At 37.7% G+C, this 18732-nt stretch overlaps 1 protein-coding gene across 1 annotated transcript in view; it reads right to left on the reverse strand.

Moving 5' to 3' along the window:
- PRSS12 (serine protease 12) overlaps positions 1-18717 on the reverse strand; it is a gene marked incomplete at its 5' end in the record, with an annotated part of 42316 nt that extends 23599 nt beyond the window's left edge. The window contains 6 exons of the mRNA XM_042811885.1: positions 297-438; positions 1067-1245; positions 5253-5403; positions 7480-7658; positions 9863-10001; positions 18687-18717. Coding sequence (XP_042667819.1) covers positions 297-438; positions 1067-1245; positions 5253-5403; positions 7480-7658; positions 9863-10001; positions 18687-18717 — 821 coding nt within the window. The remainder of the gene's footprint in view (positions 1-296; positions 439-1066; positions 1246-5252; positions 5404-7479; positions 7659-9862; positions 10002-18686) is intronic.
- Positions 18718-18732: the final 15 nt, after the last annotated feature.

Genomic DNA, 18732 nt, shown 5'->3' on the forward strand with positions numbered 1-18732 from the left:
TAGATTGGTTAGCCAAAAAACACGAATGGAAGGAACTCAGTGAATGAAGACTGCTGAATTACAGACTGAGTTGAATCTTTTTGCTCTAACTAAATTGAGGCCATAAATATGTAATGGAGACTGAGGGAAGCAGATTTTAATGCATTTTAACTCAGTAGTTTCTGTGAAGCACTCAGCTAATATTAAAAAAAAAAAAAAAAAAAAAAGAGAGACTCTTGAAGAATATAGGATTCACGTAAATATCTACCATCATCATCAAGTCAAAGAGTCAGATATCTGATATCAGATAATCTTACTTAAATCCAAGCTGCCGGCAAGCCACCTGTGTATTCAGCTCTGTCCACCCATCATCGCAGATTGTGCCCCACTGCCCAGAATAATAGACCTCCAGGCGTCCCTCATGACTGCCTTTCCCACTTGTTAGCCTTAATGCACCATCTGTGTCATTAACAAGCAAGGAAAAACAAAAATAAGAATCAGTTTTTCTGAGGTCCGATTACTGTTCTGAAATAAAATGAGTATCACTACATTTACTGCAGCTCATTACAATATTAAACTACTATATCTGTGCTGTTCACTAGATGCCAAATGAAAAGATGTATAAGATGCCACGATGCACCCAGGTTGTTGTAAAGTGCTGAGTAACACAGCCGATTCAGTGCAAGATTTTGATCTCCGAGTCCTCATTACATGCCAAGCTCACAGAAATAGGCTCTAATTATGTGGTTTCATTGTTTACACATACAACTTATCTTCTTTATATATTGTTATTTCTCATTGCTTTTATGCTGATAGAAACAACACACAGTTAAAGCATGCACTGCACAGTAAGTAGCAGTTAGAGCGTTGCAAAGAAACCAAGGCTTAGTGTTAAATAATGAGATTTTCTATACCTGTAAAATTTCCACAGGCAACAGCCAACTCCTTTTGATACTGCTACAATGTATTATTACTGTGAGGTTTTATGCATCTGCAAACTTTAAAAACTCTCTTTCCAGTGCTGTCAATTCTGCATTTGTCACTGTGTGTGTTTATTTTCTTGTGTGTTTATTGGTAATTGAACTACCTGTGAGAGGTGTACAGGAAACACCAGCATCTTCTTTGTGGTCGCAGTTGTGTTCCCTCCAGGAGCTTTTTGGACACTGTTCTATAGATAGCTCATTTCCTGTACACCGCACTTCATCCAGCAGCACAGGGCCTGAGCCTTCTCCAAAGTAAGCCTGGCTCCATGCCTTGGCAGAACCCCTGTCAAAAGATCGCAAGTGCTGTAAAGCAAGTACAAGCAAGCTAGGGTCTTGGAGGCAATGGAAACAGCTAAAATGTTACATATCTGGCTTCTAAGATAGTTAATGGGACTTCCTGAAAATGTACTGCAGGGGTAACTGACTGCAGCCTGTGTTACATCTGCACTACAGTGTGCTTCTACAGCCAACTTCATTATGAGCTGAAGTTCTGCACCAGCTGAACTTGAACATACCACTGCAACATTTCCACAGTTCCAATATGATTATGAAATCAAATCCTACTGTTTCATTTTTACTTCATTTTCCTTTTCTGTCTTTTCATTTTTAAGAACTCCATTCCTAGGAGGGATTATAACTTTACAAATGGCTATGAGGGTTCTAATTGTAATTTTCATTTAATGTGTATACATGGTAATCCTATTTCTTTGGTGACTTACTTTGCTGGCCTCAGAAGCACATTAAACAAATCTCAAATACTTAGATGACGCAGATAAACTCAATTGTTCTCTAGTCTGTAATTTAAAAAACATGGCTAAGATTTCAAGTGACTTGACAATGGCATGAAGTTTATCGTAGAAATAAAAACAAAAGGCAGACCAATGACTGTGCTTGTGTTTGTTGTTTATGTCTGCGTAGGGAATTCTGAACACAAAAACCTACATGAATTGAAGACAGTCCATTATTTCAGCATTACAGAAATTATACAGTGTTCAACAGTTGTTGAGCTGTCACGATTTTTCCTTTTCTGTTTGGAAAGGCACTTCATATATGTTTTGAAACACATGGATTGTTTTCCTTTCACTGGATGGTTTCTCTGTACGTATAACCAGTTTAGTTTTTGTAGGATTGTTTCCAGTATCTGTCTTCTTTTTCAACTAGGCTACAATGAATTACCTTTCTAAAGGACTAGTTTAAGGTACAGTTTGGTCATGGGACTATAAAGTAATAGTTACAAAAAATATGTTTTCTGCAACCAGCCATATATTGTTATAGAGCACCTAGCAGGAAAGGCATATTCAGTTTCTACTGAAAATGTGTCAGATCTTGGCTGTTTTGTTTCAGAATGTAGTCATTCAAACTCTTCAGAGACTTTTACAGTAGAGTGTTAGAATTCTCCATTGCTGTCATTTTTTTAAATGGAAGTTGTGTTAATTCATGTTTTTAAGGCGGCACTTTATTGATCCATATATAGATTTAGATAGGCATGGGTTTCATTTCTATTGCTTTGTATAAGTCTATTCCATCTCTTTTATTTCTTGTTTAAAGGAAGATAGTACTAAATTTATAATAATGCAAATTCTTGATTAACAGTAACAAGGGTGTGAGAAAAACAGCAACAATAATAGGCTCTAAAAAGTTAAATTAGGACCAGGAAAAAAGTTCTGTATAAAAAAAGGAAGTGAGTAGTCCTGGTGGATGCTGTGTAGATTATTAGTTCCCAGCAAATAAAACCACACATAGGAAAGGAACATTAAATACTACGATTTACATTCATACATATTTAAAATACATTTGTTTCTAACGTTGTTAAGCTAAAGTGCTTGGTCAGTTTTGAAAAAATTGAACTTTCAGGCTGTTTCTCTGATGATCAGATGCCTTCTTCAAGTGGTTGAGTATGTGGAAAATATCAACAAACAAGTCATATTTACTGAGTAGGGAGAAGAGTTGTAATCTGCACTCACATCAGAGAAACAGTGGAGGAAAACAGAAATGTCCTCAAGCACCCAAAAAGTGACATTTTAGCAAAGCACATTTGGCTTTCTTCCAGGGGTTTATCAGGGCACATCAGTAAATTCAGTCTGAAGTTAGCATTTTTTATGTGTGTGTGCACATATGTGTGTGTGCACATATTCTTTAGAAAGACCTTCCTAATTCTAAATAATGTGTTAACATAGATCTTGCTCAGCTTCTTTTTCCTCCAGAAATGCTAAGATGAATTTCAGTAGATTTCGTAGATCCCTGAGCTTTGCTAAGGTTCCTAATTGCCCTTACCATTCTTTGTTTTAGTTTGTTAACTAGCCATGCCTTTCTATATGTAGCATTTATTCACTGAAGACTTGTAGTTTGCAGTGCAGGTAATGGGAATAAGAGCCAAGACCTCCATCTCTTACATTTCACAGATAGCCGCTTTTCTAACTAGTAAATGTGTGTCACTATATAGTAAACTAGGAAAATAACATGTATTGGATACACTAAGAGTAATATTTATTTGAAATCTAGCTATCCAATCTAGTACGTCTCAATCTTTCAATGTATCAAGATAGGGCTGTGAGTTCTCAGTGCTTCTGACTATTTTTGTAGAATTGAGTAAGAACTGAAGAAACTTCTTTCAGGATACTTGTTTTAATCAGTAATACCTTATATATATTACAGGCTTATAACAGAAAGCCATGTTTACCAGTAGTTCTTAAGATGATAGTACTTGGGAACATTTACATGTATATGATGTTATCTTCATTTAACTTGAGTATCAGCATTTCAATGTTTGCTGACTTTGCCTGACATTTGTCATTACCATATAAAAACTTTAAGGGTAGTTTAGTTACTTCCCAATTATTGATAGTGATTCAATTATATTTCAAAAGCAGAAAAAGCTTTATAAAAGGTATTCCTAATTGAATAGGTCAGGAATATAGAAATACTTATATAACTATTCTATGCACGGACTGAAGGTTGTGCACTAATGAACACCTGAAAACATTCTGTATGATGAGGAGTCAAAGAAATATTGAATAGCTATGAATCCATGAACACCAGTTATTTGGTGCATAAAATTAGGGAAGTTTCCTGTTGGAGGAAAAAAAAAGCGTAACTGATGATCATATATTTAATCATATAGACAAGAGGGCTGAACTGATATTGCACAGTATTTACATGATGCTACTACATATAATGCCTTTCTCTGCAGTCTTAAAATTCTTTTAATGTAGTCTTTTACACATAAACCCTAGACTTGAAAAGAAATGGAAATATGATGTCAGAGGAGCATGCCGGTTCCTACATGGTTCATGAGCAGGTTTAAAAGCCTTGTAAACACTGTACTAATCTCAGCTATTTGAGCTAGTTTGGATGGAACCAGCAGGAGTCCATGGCCTCAGCTTCAGGTTAAAAAAATGAGCACATGCTGGGGGCCACCTGTTCATGCCACAAAGCTTGCTACCTTCAGTGCCACTTATTTTAATTCACTGTAATCTCAGCAGGGTTGAGTGGGTGAGTTCTTTCCCAGTCTTCTCTGCACTGATCTGCTTAATTCTCATCCCAGTTTGTTTCAGAAGTAATCCCCCATTCCTCCTTAGCTTTACAGAGTAGTATCTTCTCTGCATTCACCTCCTCATTTTTCTTCTGCTTTTCATCCCAATTGTCCTCATCTTCTCTGTCTCCGATGCAGCAGTTCTCCTCTTTGCCTCCCAGTTCTGCAGTACCTTTCTCAAGTACTGAATACTTATTTGCTGAGTAGTATCAAAACTGTTAAAACTTTAAACTAGTATCTACTCTGTCCTTGCAAACTGACAGTTTTCTGCGACTTATGGCTTAAACCTCGATTCTCATGGGCATACCAAAAAGCACATCCTTTCTGACAAAGCAGTGCTCTTGCTCCAAAGCAGAGTGATTGTTAGACTTTTCAGTAGAATGGATGTAAAGATTTCAATATCAAAAGCAACCTCCTCATATTTACCTAAGGTTTTTGATTGTAATTTTACTATAATTGTAGTGAATGTTCACAAAAGACTCAAAATTTATTCCAAGAAAGATCCTTTGTCTATCTTACTATTTCATATTTACATCATATACCATATCATTTGCCACTGAGAACTGAATCCAATAGATCAAAGTTCTAGAGACTTGAAAGTCAGGTACAGACTGTACCTGACCCTTCTGAAAACGTGTCGTTCATGCTTCAAAGTATTAGTGCAATTTTAAAGGAGCATCTTTTGAAAACTCAAGGCTATGTGTCTTACTATCTATTCTGCTTTGCTGCTGGAGTAGAAAATATGCAGTAAAACAAACCCAAGGCCAAGCTGCCTGCAGACAACTTCAGCATCTGCGTCATCCCACTGATCGTCACAGACAGTCCCCCACTGGCCAGCATGGTAGACTTCTACTCTTCCTTCGTAAGCCTTGTTCCCACCAGCCAGCCGGATTGGAATAAAGACAGCGGCTATGATCAAACAGGGAATATAGGAAATGGTCATTTTGTTATTCTGATTGCAGAGGAAAAAAAACAAAAACAAAAACAAAAACAAGACAGCTTAGTGGTTTCTGTGATGTTGCTCAAGAACTACAATTAGTTTTTTTAATTCAATGGGAAACAAGAAATTAAACTTGCTAGAAATTTCTTCTTCTAAGGTCCAGTCTCTGGAGATGAAAAATACTTTACAAACAAGAAGCCATGCTGATCTGAGTTACTTAAGTGTCAAAATGTGCACAGACACTTAGGAGCATAAGACCAAATACTATAATTTAGCAGTGGAATTGCATTTCTACCAGTAAGGGCAAAGTCAGTTCTGTACATGCTTAATCCCAGGGGGCAAAATGTGTAAGTAAGAGGCAAAAAATTATTTAGTTTCCACAGAGGTAGAATTTCACCTTCATGTTTTGGCCTTTTCAAAAAATTAATCTTTTTGTGTCCAGCAGGAGATTTTCCTGGAAGCATCACTTCTGCAGAAAACTATAATAGAAACAGCTTAAAGCCATGTAAAAAATAGTCACTTTTGTATATAAAAGGTTATTTTAAAGTTTCATCATATCTAACGTTTGAATGATTCACAGTGTGATTCAATTTTTGTGTATGCTTTCCAACCAATTAATGCTATTTTGTGACTTGAAAAAAAAAAAAACATTGAGGGAATTTCTCTGAGTCCATCATACTATCTCACCGGTATGAAATCTAAATATGGGGTTTTTGTTGGTTTTTTTTGTTTTGTTTTGTAGTTAATTAAACTATATTCGTTAAAAAGGCTACTGCTCGTAGAACCTACAAAACAGGCAATTTCAGGAAACTCCATCTAATCAGCTGAACTTCAGGACTGATTTCATTAAATTCAGATATCCTGGGCTCTAAAGAACTGATAAGCTTCCTTTCAGCATTACTGACAAAGATAAAATGCCTTCAGTAAATTTATCTGAGCTAAATAAGCTTTTCCAGTGAAAATATCTATAAGCAGAAAGAAAACCTTATGATCTAGGAGTAAATTTTACTAATTTATAAATTTCAATTTCCTTAGGCAAAACTGTTCCTTTTGCTATGATTGTTTCCTTCTTCTTTCCTAGGTTAAAAAGGATTCATCTTCCACCTATACTACAGTTTTCTAAATTAAGAATAAAATTATGTTTTTTAAGTAATTTATTGAAATTCCTTATGAATAGAGGAGCTGTAGGACATAAGTATGTCTACTTTTGGATAGGAATGCAAGTAAGGGAAGAAAGGAAGCACAGTGCTGGGAGCAGCCATACAACATGTTTTGGTTACAGCTGAAGAGAATGGCACTGCCAGTAGAGTCATCCTTAAAGTCAGCAGTATTTTAAATCTGACAGCATAACTGCCTACTTAGATACTGTTTATCATGTCAGTTAAAATAATCTGAAATATATTAAAAGCCTTCTAATACATTTTTCTGGTAATATCATTGACTTGTGTAATGTAGTGATCTACTGGTAGGAGACCTCAGACCTGTTGTTTTAAGTGTACACAATAAACAGGACAAAACTTTTCCTTTTGCAATGACAGCCACATTCAAAGAATGTAAGGTCAACACTCATCAGACACTTCTATACCAAAGTCAGGTTTAGCCTCTGGATGAAACTGATGTCCCTCCCTGTTGCTCATGAAAAGCTAACAAACTGAAATGTTGCTTTTGTAGCTAACAAAGAAAATAATAATAATAATTAATTAATAATAATAATTTTTTAAAAAGTAAGTAAAAATGTGGGGGAAACAATCCTACTTTTACAGCCAGAGGTCCACTTCTGCTTCACCCTTCCTCACAACCTGGATCTCAAAGCAACATTTTGCTTCATGATTATGGAATGGTAAAAGGTGGTTCTGCTAGTTGAAGCTTGCATAGCATAAATTTGAAATAGTTAATGGTGCTATGAGTCAATCTGTTTAATTTCCTGACCAAAAAGTCTAGAAAGGTTTTCTTTTTCTAATTTTATAATGATTGATTATTATTACTTGCATTTAAATAAGGTAAAGAGTTAGCCAAACCTTATATTTTGTTTTTTTGTTTTTTACCTAGGGAAGAGCTACATGTAACAGCAGCTGCTGTGTTTTGAGGACATATTCCATCCTGCCAGATGTCTTTTTCACACAACAGTATATTTTCTTCATCACCACGACAACGCACTTCACTCCAGTAGACAGGAATAAGGCCCAGTTCGGAAAATGGTATGTGTTTTGATGTACCTTTTTCACTGTAAGAAAAATAATCAGGTAGGATATTTGAGTCTATTCATTCCTGGTTCTCAGATAAAAACCTTGGGGTAGAAAAGAAAGAGCATTCCTTAACAGTGTAAAGTCATCACATTTTCTTACAGTTCAAGGCAGTCTTCTGCTCAAAGCAGTTATAGAGTAACCCAGATTTTGCCATTTAGTTGTGGGATATTTTAGTACGGTGGCCTATGCCCTGGCAGGGCCAGCCACACTCCTCCCAGTTCTTGACAGCAAAAATCAGCACAGCAGTTCCTTCCACACTCCATAGGTAAACTGTAGAATCATCCCACTGCAGATATACTTCCATGACAGATAATGCCAAGGACCCTTCATTTTTCTCCTCTCTTTTGTTCCATTAAAACTAGTCACTGCTCAGCACATGTGCGTGGCATATATAGTTATGACCATGGGGCAGTGAAATCACCTCATACTGCATTAGCTCATTCTCACGTCCATTATTGTCCATTCAGCCATTCCCATCTCTCCATCCATCCATCCATCCATCCATCCATCCATCCATCCATCCGCTCCTCCAACACCCTGAACATTTATAAATAGCTTTCTTTCCTTTCCAGACTGAATCCAAAGAAACTGTTCTGAATCTTCTTATCTTCCATCTAATACCCAACAAAAACAAATTAAAAACAACATCCAAGTATTGTAAAAGCAAAAGGAGCAGAAAAATGGAAGAACCTGAAAAACATTGGAAATACCTACTGAATTCACCTTGTGGTATACAGATCCAAATTTCTATCAAACACTCAACAGGGCATAAATAAAAGTTTCAACTACATTTTGTTTGGGTATTTTTGGCCTAGATTCAGATTCAAGTCATTTCTATTGAAAAGAATGAGCCATTCACACTGTTTTAATAAGGGTCTTGTTCAACTGAAATTTTTATCCGAATGGTATAGGTAGGGTATGGATGGCAAAAATAAATTAAAGTGAGGAAAGGGGACACTGCATGTAGACAGCTCGTCATAAGCAAAATCACAGCCTCCAGATGGCTGAACTTTTATCCCAGCTAATCCTCGTATTTTTTTAAGTTGGCATGGTGTGTCCAAATTAGAATTGAATGTTATAAAACAGCTTAGTTTTTGTTCTGCCTTGCAGTCTAAATAGTCTAAAAGTAATATAATCATTAAGAATGCAACTATGGTATACTTGCCCCCTGCTGCTTGTAGCAAATGTAATCACTCCTTTGATATGTAACTGTAAGAATGCTGGAAAGGCAATAAACCAGCTCTATTTTGGGGCTTACTGAGAAGCTACAAACTGAATGGAGTAGTGAGGTGGCAGGGTAGTCAAGCAATGTCTTTGCCTAGCTTAGGTGACATGGATTTTCTAGAAGCTGAAATTGCATTTTGTTTTTAAAACTTCCTGTGGATATGGACATTTTCTTCTTTTCCTCAGTTCCACCTTACTATAGCAACTGCAGCATCGCTATAGGCATTATGTAGAGCTGAATGACCAAATTATGGTGAAGGGTCCTGTTGATTAAATCCACTTTGACAGCCATGGGAAACAGTGGTCAATAAGGACAGTGAGCTGTTAGCACAATGCACGGACTTTCAACCTCTGTAATATTACCATGACTGTAAAATGTTTTCATGAAAATGTAAAGCTGCAAAATTTGTCTGGTTTTGAGTTTAGTTATCAATGTATAACACTAGAAGTAAACCATACAGATTACCTAGTTGTATGAGGGTAGCACAACAAAAATACCCCATTTCCCAAAAATCTAAAATGAGTCCCAGCTGTCTTTTAGCAGAATATAATGGATTATTACCAGGGTAACACAATGCTCCTGGGAATAGGGAATATTCCTGCGACAAGAAGCCATGAAGAAGCAAATTCTGACCACATTTACATTTTTACAGATTCAGTAACTTAAAGAGCTACTCTTAATTGACACTTACATACGCAACATTAGGATCAGACCTCAGATTTCTCTCCTCATGGACATCTGGTTGTCTACTAAAGTAGACCTTGTTTTACTTTGAAAGTACAGCATCTACCTTTCCTTCTCTCCTTTTCAGATCCCACCTACAGCTTTCAAACAAAATACTAATTTTCACACTGACCTCTTTGAAATACAACATAATTGAAGGAAGCAAAAGATTCCCCTTTATACTGTAATGTCATTAAAGTATGTCAACTAATTTTCACTCAGACAAAAACTTACCCAAGTGCAAGCTGTCGACATATGACCGTTGCATCATTATTGTCCCAGTGGCTGCCACAGATTGCTCCCCAGACTCCATTCAAATAAACCTCTACTGTACCTTCAAACTCATTCTTGCCACCTTGGAGTCTCACTGACGCTTAAAAGAAAAGAAAAAAAAAAACAGTCTCCAAGATGCTCCATGTCTCAGATAATTTATCCTACCTACTGGACTCCGAATCCCTTTTTTCCCTCTGCAGATGAATTTTTGTTTCAAGTACTACTACCTTATTTTGCATTCTTTGGTTAAGCTGCTTCTAAGAAGTACTCTGGCATGTCTAACATTCTTATACAGTAATACACAAAAGCAGATAACTTTATTCCTTACATAGGGAATACATTTTGCTTCTTATACTAAAGCTACATTACTTTTCTGATACTTCTGATGCTACAGCTTAGTTGGTAAGTTCTAACCACCAAAACAAAGTATGTACAGACTGCATAAATATTTAGTTTTTACCTCTACCCAAGTGAGCAAAATTTATGAGTGATATGTTTTTATCTTCCACATAATTCAATCCAGTTTAAAAGAATCAGAAAACAACCACATGGATTGCATAGCTTTTACTCTGAGCCATGTAATATTATGTTTGTCATGGATGTCAGTAGTTTATTTTAGCCAAAGAATGCATTTGTTCAGACTTGTTCTCAGACAGAAAAACACTTGATGATATTACATGAAGGGTCTTTGGCAAATTCTCAGACAAAACAAACTAAACACATTAGGAATTTTCTAAAAGAAGTGTGAAAAAAAAAGACATCCAATAAATTAATAGATTTTGCATTCTTACATTACAGTATTTGTATTTGAGATGCAAGATGCATCTGCAATTGAATGTCACCAAAAAGCTGGTTATAGATGTAATTCTACAGAATCAGAACAGAACAGTAGTTCAACAAGAAAGAATATGTTTCTGTTAAATTATAAAACATAACCTAATTGCATGCATTAATATTGCCTGAAATCTCAGTTAATCCATCTGCCTCTCATCTGTGATCTACTTAAAATCAGAAGCTACATCATCATCAGCTTGCAGGGTTTTCAGCAGTAGGAGAGTAAAGTCAGTGTTTGTGCCTGCCCTCCTTGTTCGTGTTGTGTTCATGTATGTGTATATTATAATAACAATAATAACAATAGGTAGATCTACCTTCTCAGCTTTCACACAGATTGTGTTCTGGTTTTAATTTATTTTAGTGTAGTTTATAAAACCAAGTCAAATGACTGCCAAAGGACTCGAATTAATTAACCTCAAACTTGATTTTTTGTGCTCCTTTTGCCTTCTATTTTCTCAGCAGTACTTATTGTGCAACAAATTACAAACAAAAGTTATTCAACTCATGTTACAGTGCGTGCTATCATTCAGCACAGAGGACTATAAATGGCTTAATTATAGCAACAGTAAAGCCATACTGCTCCTTGTTCTTCTGTGTTTATATTTTTAATCTTCATGCTTTTCTGTCACATACAGACAAGTTCAGGAATTTTGTTTATTTCTGCTCTTCAATTGACTTTTGTGTAGACTATTGTTATCAATTGAAACATCAGTTTTAGTCACAGCAAAGTGATTTCTGGCATTCCAGAAAGTGTGAATATATCACCCTCAAAAATTAGTTTATTTTTGTACCTGATTGCTTAAGGTCCTGCACAATTACTGTATCAATGCAGAGTTTCCTGAGTACACATTACACAATATATCTATGAAAATACTTAGATAAAGGAGTACTTGAAGAGTAAAACTAAAAGAATAAAATTATCTTCTGTGATTTCCACGGCAGAACATGGCTCAGTGCTCTTTCTATTTTTGCAGAATTCCCAGAGACAACACTGGAAAAAATTATTCTTGTACACAGAATGAAAGATGATACAAGACACAGCTTCTGCGCATCAGCATGTCTTTTCCCAAACATTAAAAACAAATATGAAATCATTTGCCTGTATGATAGACAACTCATGAAAGAAGTCTAAAAAGCATGAAGATCTGTGGACAGGTACTGTTAAACAAAACAGACTTTATCCTGCTGCCAACTCCCCCAGAGAACTCTGGGTGACTTCTGCTCCCTACTGAAGTGGATGTTAGTAGGTAAGGAAGGGAAAATGATTGGAAGAGATCAAGTCTTATTTCTGTGAGCCTTTGTGATAAAACCTAGGAGAAAATATTAATAAGAGAGGGATTTAAAAAAAAAAAAAAAAGTGTAATATCTCAATAAAATATTTTTATTTGCCTTTTTACTGCAGATTTGCAGCTGCTCAGGAATACCAGCATTTTATGAATTATAGCAACATTCATAACAGACCTGTGTTTGTCTCACAAGAAAATACGATGAAGAACCAGATACACAAGATTGTTATTAAAGGTAGTTTTTTTAACAAATTTAAAATATTCTTGATTGACAGCTGTAATTTAATCTAGAAAGAAATAAAGAGAAAGCCTTTTCTTACAGGTAGCTAACATAAAACCTTTTAATATGTCTGATGTTTATTAGAGTTAACTGAACATATATGGCATAATGAAACTAATTTTAACATGCTGGTTTACACTGACTCACTACTCTTCTTCTAGGATGGTGTTGATACCTACAGCTGTGCCTAACCTAAAATACCCATGGCAAAATCTAGCATTCACTCCTCAAGCAAAACAGTAAGAAGTCATCCCTCTCCCGTTCCCCCCCCTTTTTTTAAACAAAAGTTTCGGAATTGAAAAATCTCTGAAGGGTCTCTTAGTATTTTTCTAAGTTCAGTCCAGTTCTTGCTCAGTATTTTAGCAGAATCCAATGAAAGTAAATGATACAATATTCTATGTGTTTCAGATATGCTTTAAAGTATGTATTAGCGTAAGTCATAATTGCAAAGCAGGCAAATCAAATAGCAATTACTGAAAAAATTTAACTTATTCTGTAGCTTATTCAGAATGTTGTGGTATTTGGACTACTGGCAGTTATGTTACTGGATCATGAGATAAATTAATTAGAGTAAAATGGATACCTCATAAAACGTAACAGAATTTAAAATATATCATTGTGCTTCAGTAGGTTCAGTAGGTTGATCTTAGGGAATTGCAAGCTGATCAACATTAGAATAATAGAATCATAGAGTCCTTTGTGTTGGAAGGGACCTCTGAAAGCCATCTGGTGCAACTCCCCTGCAGTGAAGCACCACAGCTAGATCAGGTTGCCCAGGGCCTGATCCAGTCTCAACCTGAAAGTCCCCAGGGACAGGGCATCAACCACATCACTAGGTAACCTGTTCTAGTGCCTCATTACCCTCACTGTAAAAGATTGTTTCTTTATCTCTGATGTAAATCTACCATCCCTGAGCATGAAGCCATTTCCTCTTGTTCTGTCACCACAGACCCTGCTAAAGAATCTATCGCCTTCTTTCCTGTAACTCCTTTTTAAATACTGAAAGGCCACTATGAATGTCACCTCACAGCCTTCTCTTCTCCAAGCTGAAGAGCCTCAGCTCTCTCAGCCTGTCCTCGTAGGATAGGTGTTTCATTCTATGGATCATTTTTGTGGCCCTCCTCTGGACACTCTCCAACATGTCTATGTCTCTCCTGTACTGAGAACTCCACACCTGGACACAGTATTCCAGGTGAGGCCTCACCAGCACAGTATAGAGAGGCAGAATGACCTCCCTCAGCCTGCTGGTCATGCTTCTTTTGATGCAGCTCAGGATATGATTGACTTTCTGAGCTGTGTGGGCGCGTTGTTGGTTCATGTCCAGCTTGCCATCCACCAGTACTCCCAGGTCTTTTTCAACAGGGCTGTTCTCAATCCTTCCATCCCCCAGTGTGTATTGGTAATGGGGGTTTCCTTGACTCAGGTGCAAGATCTTGCACTTGGATTTGTTGAACCTCATGAGATGCACCTCAGCCCACTGCTTAAGCCTGTCTAAGTCCCTCTGAATGGTATCCCATCCCTCTGGTGTGCTGATTGCACCCCACAGCTTGGGTCATCATCAAACTTGCTGAGGGTGCACTCGACTCCACTGTCACTGATGAAGATCAGCCCCACTGACGAAGAGTATCAGCCCCAGCACCAACCACTTGTCACCATTCTCCATCCAGACACTCTTTGGACTGGATCCTGCATCCAGTTCTTCGTCCATCAGTCTACCCATTAAATTCGTATCTTTCCAATTTGGACAGCAGGATGTTATGGGGTACTGTGTCAAAAGCCTCACTGAAGTCCAAATAAATGACATCAGTGTTTTTCCCTTGTCCATTGAGTACGAGGATCCTGCCGATGGCTCTCAATACCCTTCTCAGCACTAGTCAGAAAAATGAAGGAGCCCCTCAGAGAGGGATGCACTGACCCCATGAGAGTTAGAGACAAGGGCACAGAAGCACAAAGCAGGTTTACTGATCAGCTCTAGGACACATATTGTGAACAGTGTTCATTCAGCCCTATTTGAAGAATACTTATCTACCATCTTCACAGAAGCACATTCATTTACATACGCTCAGAAATGTATGCATTTCTTTTAATTATATTTTACCCAAGACTACTGATGGTCAATTCATGATGTTTACACACAGTCTAATAATTTTAGATGCTCTAGTATGTGCCTAAGTCAGAATCTTTCCCATCTGCTATCACCGTTTAAAAGAGATTAAGTTATACTTGCAAATGGAAGGAAGTAAGGGTATCTAGTGAGTACTGCTGAGACTTGCTCTGCAACACCTGCCATATAGGCACAAGCTGAGACACAGAGTAATTAAAAAAAAAAACGGCAGAGGAAAACCACCCAGCAGACTTTTAATTAACTCTAAAAAGGAGAAGTACTTTAAAGGAATTGTGCTGTAAACAGCATGAGTGGTCCTTTGGCCTCTTCTGCTATATCGTTTGCACGCCTAGAAACGCTGGGTGACTTCAAACCCTATTTTGTTTTCTACAGAGAATGAGAATCACTTCTACTCCTGCTTTAAGTACTGCAGTAGTGGGGTTTATGGTGTTTATGGTGAAAGTGTACCAGTATTTTCTTTGTAAACACCTGTGTTCAAAGGTTTGTAGCTTGGCTGTAAATGCAGATTTTCAAAAGAGTGATCAGAAGTACATGTTTCTTGTGCTTTGCCCTCTGGTGCTATGTGCTCTCAAATCAGAGGTCTGTAGCAAAGCAAAAGTAGTATTCCAATTCTGGAAATTTGTAAAAACAGCGTATGTTATTTCTGCTTGCTTTTGCAAGGTGTTGCAGCGTGGGACAGTGCCACAGAAAGGCTCTGCACTGATATTCCATCTCTGTTGCCTCTGAGTCAATTAGGTAGGTGCAAATTAATACTAAGTATAAGGATGTCCCACTGACACACGCTCTATATCCCACATAACCGTATTACAAGTTGTAGTATTTCTGAACACTAGCAGATGATTCAGAATACTATGAGTCTGTCCCAGCCTCAAAATGAATTGAGTTTATTGGTTTACATGAGGTATTTGGAAAAAAAATTAAATCTATCTGCATTATAGGCCCAATCTAACACCAGTTCATATCGATGGATACTCTTCTTCCCTTCTGGCATCAGACCTAGCTGAAATCAAAGAAATTATCCCTGTTGACTTCAGCAAAACTATGGGTGCTGCTCTCTGTGAGTGGTGCTGTTATCCACCACTTTCCTGAGCCCTGTTTTCAGTCTAAAATTATAACTGCTTTCTCTTGGTAGTTTAACCTTGAAAAATGGTGCATTTGTCAGGACTACTTTTAAAGATTCAAGATGAAAACTTTAGTACATAGCATTATTGCATACTTAGAGAACCTCATATTGGAAGTTTCATAAATATTATATGTACTCAGTGTGCAGCGTGCTGAATTGGTTCTTCTGCAGCAGTGAGGTTCATCATATCAATGATCAATGGCTTAAGGCTTTGTAAAAAGAAAACTGAAATTTTAGGAATGTAACAAACTCTCAAGGACTGCAATTGTATTATATGGTACAGAGCTGTAGAAAATTAGGAGGTTTCATGCTGTGCAGCTGTAATAAGAACGGTTCCAGAAGAGCTGCTTCAACCTTAGAAGACAAAAATAGACAATCACGCTTAATTTTTTCTTTAACCCTATGCTATTAAGAAACACAAAAGTCATACAATACCTTCCATCAATTGCCTGGAAGCATTTAGTGAAGCAGTATTTGATTGGCATTAGTGGAACCACTTGTGATGAAAGAAATTTAAATGGAAAGTCTGCACATTCTGAAGTTGTGTGCTTTATTTCCATTTCTGACAGCAATTGGTACTGTGACCACTGGCAAGACATTTACCCATTCTTTCATTGTTTCCTCTTTGCAAAATGAAGAAAAATAGTTAACTTTCTCATAGAGCTTTAAACTAGATGTATAACAACATATCGTGCAGAATTCTGCAGCTACATGCCCCATAAGCATTGTGTTGTAGGCTTCATTTTCTGAAGCATGAGTAGCGTACGCACAGGTAAGTTGTTATGAGTAGTACCTAAAATACTAAATTCTGCTGGACTTAGGCTGGTTCTTCGTACAGCATACTCTCAGACTCATTTATTTTCCCTTATTATTTCCTTGGTCAATCATGATAATTTATGTATATTTGCATTTGGTTTACTTGCTTTCAAGGCACAAATAAGAAATATTAACCAGATGTCTCTCATTTTAGAAGGAAGGAAATGAAACACCAAAATCTGTTAAACTATTAAACTGAATTTAGGCTGGTACTGTCTAGTATAATTGCCAGGTTTTTTGTTTGTTTGTTTGTTTTTTATTTTTCAGCATTACTGTTAAAATATGAAGCACTTTAATACATACACATGCACAAAGCTTAGCCACTTAACTATGCACGTTAGTTATAATATTTAAGCTAGAAAATCCAGGAGATTTACAGTTAAGGCCTTGAACACAGCATTGTTCTTAGTAATTGCAGGTGCCTCAGTGCAGGTTTCCTCAGCACATGCACTAAAACAACAGAAAAGGGAAGATAGTTTGCCCTTCTCTAGCTAAAAACTGCATCATAACAAAGCGCGACTTGCATTTCTTCTCTTGTGAGAAATGAGCATATTTCAGGACCAAAGTTATAGTAATGGGTTTTTTGGGGGCAAATAGCTTGACTTATTTCTATGTTCCACATTACACTACTTAATGCATTCTGAAATTTTTTGGTATCACCTCCACAAAGACTCTTGGACAGATTTTGGCCCACTGGAGCCACTGAGATTTCATGGTTGAGTCCAACAGAAGTAGAACCTCTTAGTTGTACAGTATCACCTACTGTTCAATAGCTCTGTCCTCTACCTTAACCTGGATTTTCTTTTTCTTGGGCAAAGAGGAAAGACAAGAAACAATCTGAAAAGAGTGAAGAAACACAGCTAAATCCAAATCACACAGTACTTTCAGCATCTTTTACTTGATCAAGTTCTTACCAACTTAAAGGGGATTCTAGAATTAAATTAGAGTAAAATTGGGTTATTAGCAATAAAATGATACATTAATCCTTAGTCTGACGTACAAGTCCAAAATCCTTACAGAGTACTTTGGGAACCAAACTGATACATTCCAGAAAGAGCTATAAATATGATAGACTAAATTAGGGAAGCATCTATGGGACCCTTTTCCAATCTGAGAGCAGTTAAAGGGTGTGAAATATTCTGCATTCTTTTCATCTTAGTCTAGTTATTGTTTTCTCCACCATGGCATCAGCTGCCTGGTATTCTTTCCCAGGAAACATCTGTAATACATAACATCACTCTGTCTTCTCAAAGGAGTACAGTACTGACTCTGAACATGGCTTCAGAAGCCGCTTTCTTCTCTTTTAAGCATAGCTGAACAATATAGACCTTGGTGCCTCCATGTGCTCTTCATGTGATGGTTTATACCAATACATATAATTTATCACATTGTTCAAATTACATTTTTTCAGCTGTGCGTCTGACAGATAGGTCTTCCAGGATTATTGCTGGGAGAGAAATGTATCTGTCCTCTTCAAAGATCTGAAAGATCTTCGCTGAAAATAACAAAATTATTAATACTAATAGTAAATCCCTTACCAACATTTAGGTACTATAAGATATGTGAAGAGAAGGGCAACAAGGGAGAGAGTGTTTATTTTCATTGCAACAGTTACGTGTGACCATTTTTAGTACGAATACAGACAGGACAGAATTCTTAGCTAGGAGATAATATCAAAGAGATGCAGAAAAATATGTTTCCCTCTAGCAAAGTCATTCAAAGCCTGTCGGTAAATAAACACCCTCTGCGGGGGTTGCCAAAGCCGATGAGCTTTAAAGCCGAGGGCTGAGTGCTGGAATCGCTGCTCAGTCCTCATGCATCGAAAACTTCCACCACAGCCAGTGGATCCAGTTAGGAGGGTTTGTGAGGGTCCGGGCTCACAGATGCCAGCACCCCCAGTGCTAACTTGCAAACCCTGTTATCTCAAAATGTAAAAAGAAAAAGAACGAGGGCGACCAAGCCGCTCCCCAGAGACGTGCACCCGGTTACAAGACGGGAATGCCAGTCTTACCTAGCCGAACGCTTAGGATACTGTTTCTGAACGCGAATCGCCTAGTTCTGACTTATCGCATAAAACGACGTGGTACTTTCGTCTTGCCGGTGTAGCTGCCGATGAAAAAGTTTAAAACCCCCACTGAGAAAATCCTTTGCTGTCATCGTGGCGAAAGGCGTTCGTTTCCTCCCTCGACCCGCAGTCCCCCCGAAAACCGCCGCGGGGGAGCTGCGGGCGCGAGATGCCGACGCCACCGCCGCGCTCCGGGACGCGGAGCCCCGCGCGCACCTCCCGCTGCGTCTCGCCCGAGAGCCGCTGCCCCGCTCACCTCGCTCGCAGTCGGCGCGCTCCCTCTCCACCCACCCACAACGCAG

The sequence above is a fragment of the Centrocercus urophasianus genome, unplaced genomic scaffold (genome assembly GCF_019232065.1).
Source record: "Centrocercus urophasianus isolate 14NV4802_14NV808 unplaced genomic scaffold, USGS_Curo_1.0 seq_13, whole genome shotgun sequence".
NCBI classification, from domain to species: domain Eukaryota; kingdom Metazoa; phylum Chordata; class Aves; order Galliformes; family Phasianidae; genus Centrocercus; species Centrocercus urophasianus.